The sequence below is a fragment of the Denticeps clupeoides genome, chromosome 10, assembly GCF_900700375.1.
Source record: "Denticeps clupeoides chromosome 10, fDenClu1.1, whole genome shotgun sequence".
NCBI lineage: Eukaryota > Metazoa > Chordata > Actinopteri > Clupeiformes > Denticipitidae > Denticeps > Denticeps clupeoides.
Genome location: NC_041716.1, coordinates 21051535 through 21065619, shown reverse-complemented (window position 1 = coordinate 21065619; position 14085 = coordinate 21051535). Strand labels below are relative to the sequence as shown.

General features: G+C 41.7%; 1 protein-coding gene across 3 annotated transcripts in view; it reads left to right on the top strand.

Annotated features, from left to right (window-relative positions):
• bsna (bassoon presynaptic cytomatrix protein a) overlaps window positions 1-14085 on the top strand; it is a 90052-nt gene that overhangs the window by 30701 nt on the left and 45266 nt on the right. For all 3 annotated transcript variants that reach the window (XM_028994712.1, XM_028994710.1, XM_028994711.1), the window contains exon 3: window positions 8265-9320. In XM_028994712.1, coding sequence (XP_028850545.1) covers window positions 8265-9320 — 1056 coding nt within the window. The remainder of the gene's footprint in view (window positions 1-8264; window positions 9321-14085) is intronic.

The window sequence follows — 14085 nt, the reverse complement described above, 5'->3', positions numbered from 1 at the left end:
CAAATTTAGTTTCCAACTTGGACCACAAGGACAGCCAAACATGGCTGCACTAACTGAAGAAAAGCTGTAGAAAAAGATGTTGGCTTCCAGAAACACGCGTTTAGTATCCTGCACGTCAGAGCCATGGCTGCATGGCAAGAGAATTGCTATAGTACATTGTAGAAGTAGTTCTAATTTTATTAAACAATAGATTTCTACCACAATTGTCACTTTTATATGTTATATAAAACTAAGAGGTTATAATTATTTATTAAATAAATAATAATTTTTTTGCTCCCCCAGACAAGCCAAATGCCAAATGCCCAAATGTACTGGTCACACCTCAGCATGTCGCTAATCACCACACCACTGTGCAGCCTCTATATTTATCTTTGTTCTTCTTTCCACCACAGCGGATCCCAATTGACATGATAATTCGACAGAGACCTTATGCATCGCGTTTTTTACTCAACCATGCTGCATCAACATCAGACCAACGCAATCAAACACAGTCCTCAATCTAAAGCAACTCAATGGATCGCAGAGTGCATATCCACCATAGCATCCACACTCAGGATTATCTGGCTCAGAAGAGGGCGTGCTGGCAAGATTAAATGTGTTGATGGCAGGAATCTAGTTACCCTATAAAGTTCATAAATTAGTCGCTATGAAAGCCGCAGTTCTCAAAGTGTGAGAAAAAGTACAATTTACAGTATAATGTTTTGAGAGCAGAAATCCCAGTGAATTTTTGTTGTCAGAGGAAATACAGATCGATTGCCATTATATATTTATTTCATTTTCAATTTTGCTCAAAACTGTAACTCTTTCACTCACTCTGGCACTGTGAGCACAGGGCTACATGCTAAGCATAGATCTTGTTTTCTAGTGTACGTTCAAAGAATTTACAGGAAAAGATAAAACTAACGTGACCAGACATTCTCTTTTCAGTGACATGTCCTTTTTTGAGACATTAAAATTGTCTAAATTTTACTCTACCTTACAAAAAAGATTACAGTTGTGTATCTTTCATTTTATCAAAGACTTGAGAAGCATCATTTAAATGTATGAAATTACATAAAATGTGAAAAACTGGCTGTGCAAATATCTGTGTACCCTTGTAAGTTTGTTAATTTGAGTGCAAGAAACTGCCCAATACTGATTACTTTGCAACACCAATTTGTTTGGATTAGCTTTCATCTTCATAGAGAGGTGTGTCAAATATATAAGGTGGCCAATCACAAATAGTGTCTCACTTTGACAGCATGGGATCCTCAAAGCAACTTTTCAAAGATCTGAAAAGAAAGATTGCTCAATATCATAATTTAGTGCAGCGTTTCTCAAATAGTTGAGCGATGTGCGCCAGGGTGGTAGTAGCCTAGTGGGTAACACACTTGCATATGAACCAGAAGACCCAGGTTCAAATCCCACTTACTACCATTGTGTCCCTGAGCAAGACACTTAACCCTGAGTGTCTCCAGGGGGGACTGTCCCTGTAACTACTGATTGTAAGTCACTCTTGATAAGGGCGTCTGATAAATGCTGTAAATGTAAATGAAGGTGGACTCCAGGGAACATGCTTTTTTTGACCTGAGTAAATTTTTTGACCATGAATAGGCTCCACCAAACTAGTCTTACATTAAGGAGAAGATCACATAAAATAATTTTAGAAAAAAATGAATAAAAAAAACAAGCTACATATAGACATTCAAGCTACACATGCATTCATACCATAGACACAGGCTATAACATGTGAACTGGAACCCGAAGTATAGGAGATCCTTCGGTCGCAGAATACTGCACCCAAATCTCTCCCACAAGGCCAAGGTTACAGCTCTGCACACTAAATTTACCCAGAAATTCTATATAGAACGCCGTTGTGAAATAGAAGCTCTTAAAGGTATACATTGAAAAAAACTTGTTTTATATTAAATTATATAGAATTTTGTCAGTGACTGTAGTACAATCTTTTTAAGTGCTTTTTGTGTTATTAAGAAAAACACAATGAAATCATAGTTTTGTAACAATACTATTAATAATATGGGTCAATTTTTTATACCATTTTAAACCACTGAAACATTTAAGTTACAATTCACAAGTTTCAATCTCAAAATTGGATGAGCATTAGTAACTTTTGTTTTTGAACGCACCATAGAAGAATGCTGCTGATAATGCCGCCATCTTGTTTTCTTTATGTTTTGAGTATAGTACTTATCTGACCACTAGAGGGCAAAGATACCTGAATGAGGACAAAAGGTTTAATTTGAAGAGAATAAAATATTAAGATATAGGGAAGCCAAAATGTAAATCCCCATATGAGGATGTAGGACAAGGGTCTTAAACTCAAATTAACTGGGGGCTGCAGGAGACAGAGAATGAGTGAGGTTGGGCCACATCAGGTATTCCACAAAAAAAAAGCTTGGTTAAAAAAATTGAATCTTCCCAAAAGTCATTACTAACAGTTCTGTCATGGCCAATGCACCTCCAGCCCGCCTGACAACGACCTGGAAGAGGAAATGGAAGTGGGAGGCGGCGAGTATAAAAGTGAGGTAACCCCGAGGAGACACACAAGCTCTTTGAATGAGATTACTCAAATTCAAATTTTATTTGTCACATACACAGTCATACACGGTATGATGTGCAGTGAAATGCTTTCTGCAACTGCTACAGACCACAGTATTGCAAATGTTGCAAGTAAACAATGAACCAATATGCAAATATTGCAAACATAACCAAGTATTACACTTTTACGTCTTTAACATAAAATATGTGTAACTGGTAGGGTGAAGGTGTGCAAATGAGTTACAGTTTTTACAATGTTTAAGAAAGAAGAAAGAGCCATAAAAGAAAGAGCAGTAAGGACCTAAATAGCGCAGAGTCATTATGTGCAAAGTGATTATGTGCAAAGTGGTTTTGTGCAAAGTGGTTTTGTGCAAAAGAGTCCGGAGTGATTGGAGGTGAAAGTGCATGAGTTCTATGTACTGTTGTTGAGAGCTTGGACAGCCTGCGGGAAGAAGCTCCTCCTCATTCTCTCTGTGTTGGACTTCAGGGAGCGAAAGCGCTTCCCTGATCGCAGCAGAGAGAAGAGTCCATTGTTGGGGTGGGTGAGGTCCTTCACTATCTTCCTGGCCCTGGTGCAGCACCGTTTGCTGTAGATAGATTGAAGGTCAGGGAGCTTGGTACGGATAATTCGTTCGGCTGATCGAACCACCCTCTGTAGGGCTCGCCTGTCCTTCATGGTGCTGTTCCCGAACCAGGTTGAGAAATTTCCCGTCAGGATGCTCTCTATGGTGCAGGAGTAGAAGTTCCTGAGCACCTTGGAGGGCAGTCTTAAGTCTCTCAGGTGTCTGAGGTGGTAGAGACGCTGCCGGGCCTTTTTCACCACGGTGTTGATGTGACAGGACCATGACAGGTCCTGCGTGATGTTAACACCGAGGTAACGGAAGCTGTCCACTCTCTCCACTGGGCTCCTGTTGATGACAGGGGGTCTGGTAGGTCCTCTCCTGCTTTGTACTGAAGTCCACTATTAACTCCTTTGTCTTGCTGACGTTCAGGTGGAGATTGTTCCTCTGGCACCAGTTCGCCAGATTTCCAACCTCCTCCAGGTAGGCCGTCTCATCGTTGTCAGAGATCAGGCCCACCACGACAGTGTCGTCAGCAAACTTGATGATGGTGGTGGAGCTAGTAGTGGCTGTACAGTCATGGGTGTACAGGGAGTACAGCAGGGGGCTCAAAACACAGCCCTGGGGGGCTCCAGTGCTGAGAGTGATGGAGGCTGAGACATGTCCACCCATCCTTACTGCCTGTGGTCTCCCGGTTAGGAAGTTGGAGATCCACTGACAGAGAGATGAGCTGAGTCCCAGGTGCTCCAGCTTGGTGGTGAGTGTGGAAGGGATTATTGTGTTAAATGCTGAACTGTAGTCAATGAAGATCATTTTAACATAATTTCCCTTCCGAGTGTCCAGGTGGGTGAGTGCAGTATGGAGGAGATGTGATATGGCGTCATCCGTGGACCGGTTGGGACGGTATGCAAACTGTAGTGGGTCGAGTGTATCTGGTAGTATCTCTCACCAGAGACAGTAGCTCTCTCACCCACACCCAAGATACTTTGATCCATGAAATACGTCCTTCGCCTGCAACCGACTTCGAGAATTGCTTGACCCCGTTGAAACCACAAATTTGGAACTCCGACTGGAACTTCCTGGCCATGACCTCTGCCTGTCCCTGACCTTGAGCCTGCGTGGTCCTTCGCTTAAGACGTGATTCCATGCTCCCATTTACATTTACATTTACAGCATTTATCAGACACCCTTATCCAGAGCGACTTACAATCAGTAGTTACAGGGACAGTCTCCCTGGAGCAACTCAGGGTTAAGTGTCTTGCTCAGGGACACAATGGTACTATGGTACTATGTGGGATTCGAACTCCCCTACCTTCCTGCTGCCCAAGACGTACTCCCGTCAAGTCCACGCTCCCAGACCATCCTGAAACCCGCCGTCTTCCGGTTCGCCTCTGCCCCAGTACTTCCCACAGATCCCGAACTCACTCCCCGCTGCACTGCAGTGCGTCCACTGCTTCCTCCGTGTCCTCACTCCCCGCCAGTCTCTCCCTCACAAGACCAAACGCCTCCGGACATCCTCCCCAGTTCGTCCAGTGTTCTCTCCCGGTACGACGGCTTGTCCCCCTGGCCACAGTATGTCTGCAAGTGCGTCACCGGATTCCCATTGTGACAAGTTCTTTAACTTCAATGTATTCTTCTGAACATGGCTTCTCTTGCCTACTTCTTGCTTCTTTGCGTCATTTCCACTTTTACTTTTATTGCACAGAGGATAATGAACAGCTCAGTCCTTTTTTGTGCTTGATGTTAATGTCCAATTGTTCATGTCTAATTAATGCACGAATATCATGACAATTATTTGCACCAGGAAAGCAAGCTCAACAAAAGGTCAATGCTACCGGACTCTTTATCATCCGACAGGACAGTGAGACACCATTATGTATTTATTATACAAAAAACATGGGATACACCAATGTAGGTGTTAATTAGTGCAATTTATTTTTAATAATGGACACAGTGGTGTGTCCTAGCATGCATAGTTATAGTAGTACATCAGAGAGTGAAATGGATCCTGAACCACCCTGTTTTGACTGTGCATAGTTAAGTAAAAATTAAATAAAATAGAATAAGGTAGAAACTAAAATTGAATAAAATGAAAGGAGATTAAGGCTAGTAAAAAAGTAAGCAAGCTATAACGCAAGCAAGATATTTACAGTCATCATGGGTAGTGGCTATGTATTCTGCTAAAGTGAATGGTGCCATGACCTGTGTAATGGTACAGATTGCAGTAATCAACAGTGAAGATTTGTACGGTTGGTTGGGAGGTGTAAGGTGTGGTGGCATGCCCTTGTTCAGCATCATAACAAATCAATTCATATACAATACCATCCAATCCTAATCTAACACCAGTGGAATTGATTTCAACTCAACTCAAAGTCAAACATGCTTTATTCGTAAACAGTAAGTTAGGTGAAAAAGGCCCGGCAGCATCTCTACCACCTCATACGCTTGAGAGACTTTAGACTGCCCTCCAAGGTCCTTAGGCAGTCCTACTCCTGCACCATAGAGAGGAAACATCGCAACCTGGTTCTGGAACATCACCATGCAGGACAGACGAGCCCTACAGAGGGAAGTTCGATCAGCTGAACGCATCATCTGTACCAAGCTCCCTGACCTTCAATCGATCTACAGCAAGCGGTGCTGGACCAGGGCCAGTAAGATAGTGAAGGACCTCAGCCACCCCAACAATGGACTGTTCCTCTCTGCTGTGATCAAGGTTGCGCTTCCACTCTCTGAAGGCCAACACAGAGAGAATGAGGAGGAGCTTCTTCCTGCAGGCTATATGAGCTCTCAACCACAACACTACAGAACACTAATACACCCCTGCACTTTTCAAACAACTTCTGGACTCACATCTTCACGCCACTACATTTTTTACTAAAAATATTTCTGTCTAAGCATCAAAGTCATTTACACAGCTTCACTTTATACATTTGCACATCTTCACTATACAGGGAGTGCAGAATTATTAGGCAAATGAGTATTTTGTCCACATCATCCTCTTCATGCATGTTGTCTTACTCCAAGCTGTATAGGCTCGAAAGCCTACTACCAATTAAGCATATTAGGTGATGTGCATCTCTGTAATGAGAAGGGGTGTGGTCTAATGACATCAACACCCTATATCAGGTGTGCATAATTATTAGGCAACTTCCTTTCCTTTGGCAAAATGGGTCAAAAGAAGGACTTGACAGGCTCAGAAAAGTCAAAAATAGTGAGATATCTTGCAGAGGGATGCAGCACTCTTAAAATTGCAAAGCTTCTGAAGCGTGATCATCGAACAATCAAGCGTTTCATTCAAAATAGTCAACAGGGTCGTAAGAAGCATGTGGAAAAACCAAGGCGCAAAATAACTGCCCATGAACTGAGAAAAGTCAAGCGTGCAGCTGCCAAGATGCCACTTGCCACCAGTTTGGCCATATTTCAGAGCTGCAACATCACTGGAGTGCCCAAAAGCACAAGGTGTGCAATACTCAGAGACATGGCCAAGGTAAGAAAGGCTGAAAGACACACAAGCTGAAACGTCAAGATTGGGCCAAGAAATATCTTATGACTGATTTTTCTAAGGTTTTATGGACTGATGAAATGAGAGTGAGTCTTGATGGGCCAGATGGATGGGCCCGTGGCTCGATTGGTAAAGGACAGAGAGCTCCAGTCCGACTCAGACGCCAGCAAGGTGGAGGTGGAGTACTGGTTTGGGCTGGTATCATCAAAGATGAGCTTGTGGGGCCTTTTCGGGTTGAGGATGGAGTCAAGCTCAACTCCCAGTCCTACAGTGGTACAGAAAGAAGTCTGCATCCTTCAAGAAAAACATGATTTTCAATCAGGACAATGCTCCATCACACGCGCCCAAGTACTCCACAGCGTGGCTGGCAAGAAAGGGTATAAAAGAAGACAAACTAATGATATGGCCTCCTTGTTCACCTTATCTGAACCCCATTGAGAACCTGTGGTCCATCATCAAATGTGAGATTTACAAGGAGGGAAAACAGTACACCTCTCTGAACAGTGTCTGGGAGGCTGTGGTTGCTGCTGCACGCAATGTTGATGGTGAACAGATCAAAACACTGACAGAATCCATGGATGGCAGGCTTTTGAGTGTCCTTGCAAAGAAAGGTGGCTATATTGGTCACTGATTTGTTTTTGTTTTGTTTTTGAATGTCATAAATGTATATTTGTGAATGTGGAGATGTTATATTGGTTTCACTGGTAAAAATAAATAATTGAAATGGGTATATATTTGTTTTTTGTTAAGTTGCCTAATAATTATGCACAGTAATAGTCACCTGCACACACAGATATCCCTCTAAAATAGCTAAAAATCAAAACAAACTAAAAACTACTTCCAAAAACATTCAGCTTTGATATTAATGAGTTTTTTGGGTTCATTGAGAACATGGTTGTTGTTCAATAATAAAAGTATTCCTCAAAAATACACTTTGCACTCCCTGTACAACATTTTTAAAAAATCATATAAAACTTTGAGAATGTTATAGAAAAAAAAATAATTAGAGAAATTAAAAAAAGAGTAAAGCGTGAAAGAGAAAGAAGCCAAACTTCCGAGAGGCAGTCTGGACCTCAGAGCAGTCTGGACCTCAGAGCAGCAAGAAGCAGCTGAAGAGAACATCATTTATACTGGACATTGGTTGCCCCAAAGCAATCATATTGCCCTTTGATGTTTCTGCCTTTTCCAAACAGAAATCCTAATGCAGGAATACAGTGGGCATCCACCCTCATCAAGACTCTCCCCTCTCTGCACTTCTGGCCATTTGCTGGCCTTCTGGGAGAGGAAGGCCACAGCTTGGAGATAAAGTGCGGGTCTTAATTAACTTATGAAAAATCATGGACCAGGAATGTCCCATCTTACACAAATGAATCAATATGCATATGTTTGTATATGCATTCCTTTGTATATGCATCAATATGCATAATAAATGTGGCATGTTGATGATAAAATCAAAAAAGTTTGTTCGTTGTTATGCAGTTGGTGTGAGCAGGTTATGCTATATTTATCATAGGAAATCAAAGAAACATTCTGCTGTCCTTCATATTCATAGAATTAAAAAATATATATATATTTTTTATTGATGCAGTTACTCATTTTTATAAAATACATGATGGGTTTGTACTGGTTGTTTTTGTGACTTTGAATGTTTGTGTTGACTGCAGGTGCAGGAGTGGTTGTGCCTGAACTGCCAGATGCAAAGGGCTTTGGGGATGGACATGACCACGCCACGCTCCAAGAGTCAACAGCAGATACACTCTCCATCACATCAGCCCAAGAAGCCTGAGCCCCAGCCCCAGCCTCAGCCACAGCCACAGGCACAGCCACAGCCTCTAGCCCAGTCAAAGATACAGACCCAAACCCAGCCTCAGCCGAAACGTCAGCCCCAGGCTCAACTTCAACCACAACCACAGGTCTCCCCTAGTCAGCAGAGGCAGACAGGACCAATACCTCCTTATCAAACAGGACCCCAGACTGGCCCCCAGGCAGGACACCAGACAGGACCTCCTTCCCAACAGCAGGCCACCCCTTTTGGCCAGCAAGGGCCAAGTGGAATGTCTCAGCCTGGGACACGGATTCCTCATCCAGGTGCAGTGCCCCTACCTGGCCTGGCGAAAGCACCATCACAGCCTGACTTAGGCCGGGGATCCCCAGTGCACCACATTGGAGGTCGAATGGATCAGACCCGCAGTGCAGGAAGCTCCCCAGCACGCCGTCCACAGCCCACCCAAGAGCCACCACAGGATGGCCTGACCAAACTGTTTGGATTTGGCGCTTCCCTGCTAAACCAGGCCAGCACCCTTATTTCTGTGGACCCACTGTCAGGCACAACCACACCCCAGCCCTCCCCAGCTCGCTCAACATCTGGTGGCCCCCGGGTCCTTTTCAGTGATGCCAATGCTGGTGCGGCAACAAAAGGGCCAAGTTTCCCTGCAGGTCCCTCCGCCAAGCCTGCTGGGGCTCCATTCCAGCCAGGTCTACATGCGCCTCTCCAGAAACAGCAACAGCAGTCACCAACACATCAGCAGAAGGCACCGCAGCAAGAGTCCCTGATCAAACAGGCACAACCAGTGAACCAGAAGCCCAAACCCACCTGCCCACTGTGCAAGACAGAGCTCAACGTTGGCTCCACTGACCCCCACAACTACAACTCCTGCACACAGTGCCACACACAGGTCTGCAACATGTGTGGATTCAACCCAACACCACACCTGGTGGAGGTAAGGACTAGATGCTCTAATACACAGACAAAGCCACAAACACAGACACCAACCAATCTCCATGTCTTCTTCTTTTCTCACCTTCTTGTCCTGTCATTCTGCTCCTCACAGAGGAGGCCACAGTGTTGATAACTGTTTAACCAGCCATCACATTTATCTTCAGTGCGTGTCTTCTTTCTTCCTTTAAAAAAGCACGGTTTTTAAAAAAGCACGGTTCAAGGGTCAGTGTGGGGTCATGGAGTGTGTTCATATTCTAGTACAGTGGTTCTCAACCAGGGGGCGCGGACACTCTTGCGGGGGAACTTAGTAGGCTACAGTATTGGGGGGGGGATTGCAAATTGTTTAGATTCATCGGATCTATTTTCAGTGCTAAAATAGACCGAAACAATCATTATTTCATCAAAAATGTAAGTGACTTAATATTACTAACTTGTTTGTTGAACTGTTGTATGAAATCAGTGTCAGTGTCACATTTTCAATCATAAGGTGATGATAAATTGTCAGCTCTCTTGGTCGTCAGGTTGTGTGATGTATGTTGCTGAACTTTATTCAAATGTTATAAATATAAAAACACCACATTTTGACATTTAACTGCAGTATGTCAGTTTAGTTTATTTTGTGTGTGCTGCACTCATAAACTTTAGAAAACGGCACCCATTTCTTTGATTTCTTCTTGAAAAGCTGCGCAAAACTCAAAAGTTTAAGGTCCTTGCGCCGTAACTGAGTCCGAAACTGTTGTATTAGTTTTTTCATATTCATCATTTGGTGGCTCTCAATAGTAAAAAACACCCCTCAAAATATTTGTTGCAAATACGGAAAATGCAGAAAATCAAACTATCCAAATAAATTTTTATGATGGACGGAAGTTGCAGAGGCTGTAAACGTATACAACGTGTGGTCGTATTTATACGACGTATGTATAAAATGAATAAACTAGTCAGACTATTGGCTACAGTTAAAGCTTTCCTTTAGTTTTTGTGAAATACATGCACGCATGCAGCCACGCACACGTCACACGATTTCTCCTCCCAATTTCAATCAGCGTCTGAGCACCTGTCAGCAATGAGAAAACAATTTGCGACGTATTTCAAAGAGGATTATCACTCTTTTGCGTGGGTTCGAGATCCGTTTGTTTGCTCCTCTTTAGCTCCTGCCCTCTTTCGTCATTTTGGGCAGGAATATCCTGAACTCTGTGATGTCACCTTTAAGATTCTCCTAAGATTCGCCTAAGATTCTCCTAATAGGCCTACCTACCGCTACTGATAATAATAATAAAAATAAGTCACATGTGATACACAGCAGCACAGCACACAGTGCACACAGTGAAATTTGTCCTCTGCATTTAATCCATCACCCTGAGTGAGCAGTGGGCAGTCATGTGCTTTCAAAAGGGGCTGTGTGTGTTAAATGAAAAGGGTATAAAAGAGAGGAAGAGAAAATTGGAGAGTTAAAGAGAAGAATGAAAGATACTGAAAGCCAAAGTGAGGCTCATGAAGAGAAAGTGGGCCAGTGATGGAAAGCAAAATGGATGGAGCCTTGGCCCACCACACAGTCCCAGCATGCTCTGTGAGATTCACAAATGAGGTGAATCCAATTCCGCTTTTTTCCGGCCCAGCATTTTGGAGTGCCTCAAACAGATATGTGGCAGATTCCTTTGCCCCTCTGTAATTTATTTATGAAATGCAACTCTATTATTTATTAACATTGCTGTACTTATATATATATATATTTCCCTCTGTTGCTAATGTTCCTAATACTTTCTGCTGCTACAGATATGGTGCAGAATTCATAAATTGTATTATTGTTGCTGTTGTGCTGAATATATTGTCAGTATGCCAGTATCAATTGTTGGCATCTTTTTTAATATGGTATAAATTTTGTGAAATTGTACTAACAATAATCCAACCATCCATTCCCATAGATTTCTATTCAGGATATAGACTCTTCCCTAATAGCACTCACGAGACTGGAAGAAAACCAGAATGTTGTTTTAGGGTGTTTTTCATAAAAGTCTATTAGATATGGTAGATTTTATTTATTGAAATTTGTACATGAATTCACATGGATTGATAGGACCAAATATGATTTTCTTTGAGGGTGTTATTGTGGTCCATCAGTCTAAGCCCAGGCTCTAATAAAACCTAATAGTGCCCATGGGAGACAATGAAGGACGGCAAGAGAAAGATGAGATAAGGATGGCAATCTGCACAGTGCTGTAGTAGCATGAGGGTCTGTGACAGATGAGTCTCACACACACACACACACACACACACAAACAACACAGAATCTAAGCCATATGATGTGTTAGTTTTCATATAGTTTGTTTCTTTAGAAATCGAATTACTGATGTCATCCTGATGTCAAAACATGAAACATACAGAATCTTTACTAATGAACTGATTGACGTGGTGGCATACATGTGAATTTATTCAGCTTAATTGAATTGCAAAATGTATGTACAAGGTGGATTTTAAGGAAAAATAACATTAAATGATCTTCTTTTACAGCTTGCCATCTCTGTTGAGGAAGAGAGGTGACCTCCCAGCTTTCCAGCTGAGGAGGCTGGCAGTAGATAGGTTATCCTCATTATCCTTGTTAGACTAGTGAGCCTTGTTAATTAGAGACAAGGATGTAAGGGTTCCCCACTGTGTTGTAAAGGAACCTGAAAGGCGTAAAAAAAGTGAAGATGCAAAATAGGACAGAATGTGTACAATCACATACAATGCTTCTGGAAAGTATTCATAGTGCATCCCCTTTTACACATTTTATTATGTCACTGCCTTTTTTCTCTCTACACTATTTTTATACACAACACTTTATGTAGACAGGTGTGTGCCTTTCCAAAACATGTCCAATCAACAGTTTTTTTCACTGGTGAACTCCACTTATGATGCAGAAACATCTCAAGGATGATCAGGAGAAACTGGATGCAAAGACTTATATACACATGCTTTCTCCTTTTTTTAATTTTTAATAAATTTGCAAAAACCTCAAGTAAATCAAGTAATCCTTTTTCACATTGCCATTATGGGGTGTTGTGTGTAGAGAAAAAAATGCATTTAATCAAATTTGGAATAAGGCTGGAACATAACTAAATGTGGAAAAAGTGATGCAATGTGAATCCTTCCTGGATGCACTGTACATTTTAATTGAGTATGAGAGGTCAGTCATCAGTTCATGGTATCCTTTGAGTGCATCTTTATATTATGCTCCATAAAAATGATATTTATGTGGTTGTTAGTAATCTAGTGGGTAAGACCCTCCCCTATGACAAACAAAGTTGCAGGTTCAAACCCCTCTTACTACCATTGTGCAGACACTTAATCCTGAGTGTCTGCAGGGGGGCTGTCCCTGTAACTACTGATAGTAAAGATCTCTGAAGAATCTGAATGAGGCATCTGATAAAATGGCGCATATTTATGTCAAAAGACAGTAGGCATGTGAATTAATTTGCATATAATTTATGCTGTTTTCATAACACTTTGAAAACTACAAGCTTAGATTTGACAAATTACTTGAATATCTGTATATGTCAGTTTCTTTCTTAGAAATCTGTGTAGTAATTAAAAAATAAATACCCACCGAGACAATCAAGGCAGCTATATTAAAATTACACTATAAATTAATGTATTAATAAACTTGCCTGAATGAGTGTGAAGATTTTATAATCTACTTGAGGAGGAACAGAAGTGTCTAATGATTTTATTGCAGCTAACAAACTAAGATACTGATGTAGAACTGACGATAATACAGATGTAAGCAGTAAAACTTTTTTGTTTGGAACTGGTGCTGGTTAACCATTGTTTCAAATGCATTATGTCAGTAAATCCACACCTACAAATCTAGTCCCAGGGTGGTAGTAGCCTAGTGGGTAACACACTCGCCTATGAACCAGAAGACCCAGGTTCAAATCCCACTTGCTACCATTGTGTCCCTGAGCAATACACTTAACCCTAAGTTGCTCCAGGGGGGGACTGTCCCTGTAACTACTGATTGTAAGTCGCTCTGGATAAGGGCGTCTGATAAATGCTGTAAATGTAAATGTAGTCATCTACACTGACACAAACTGTCCACCAGTTTTCCTGCCTTTAACTAAACATCATGAATAGAGCAGGGAGCTTGATTAGGGTTTTAGACATGTCAACTTTTTCTTTGCTATAGCTGTCATTTGCATGTGGAAGTGGAGATTACATTAGTTTATAGTTCACAGGCTATTTATTGGTTAACAAGCAAACTCTTCTGGAATTACCATAGACAGCTCCTCTTTATGAGCCCATACTGATTATTTAATAAATCTAATGAGTGCATTGAATAAACACAAATTTTCCCCTCAGTTTTTGGTGCTGTTTAACTTTAAAAGCCTAAATACTTAGTATGCCATTAAATATAATAATTACAATGTGAGTATATTGCGGTCAGATACATATTGGAGTTATTTAATCAGGAATAGTGAATGGGATCTGAACCTGTGATTGTAACCACCTGGTTGATTTGCAAGTTTGTAATATAGACACAGTTACACAGAACCGTGTATGTGTTGCACTTGGAGCTGCCATCTTACATGTCTGCTGGGTTTTGCCCTGTTCATGGAGTGACTGACTCAGAGAAAATAAGTGCTTATCTCACCCTCTGAGACATGTGATAAACCATTCACATAGAATAATAAGTGCAGTGTGATTATTCATTAGTTGATAAACTTACTAGAGTGTTCAGATTCAGTTCTAAAATTATAAAAAATTATGGAGAATTCTTGAGAAGTTTCTAG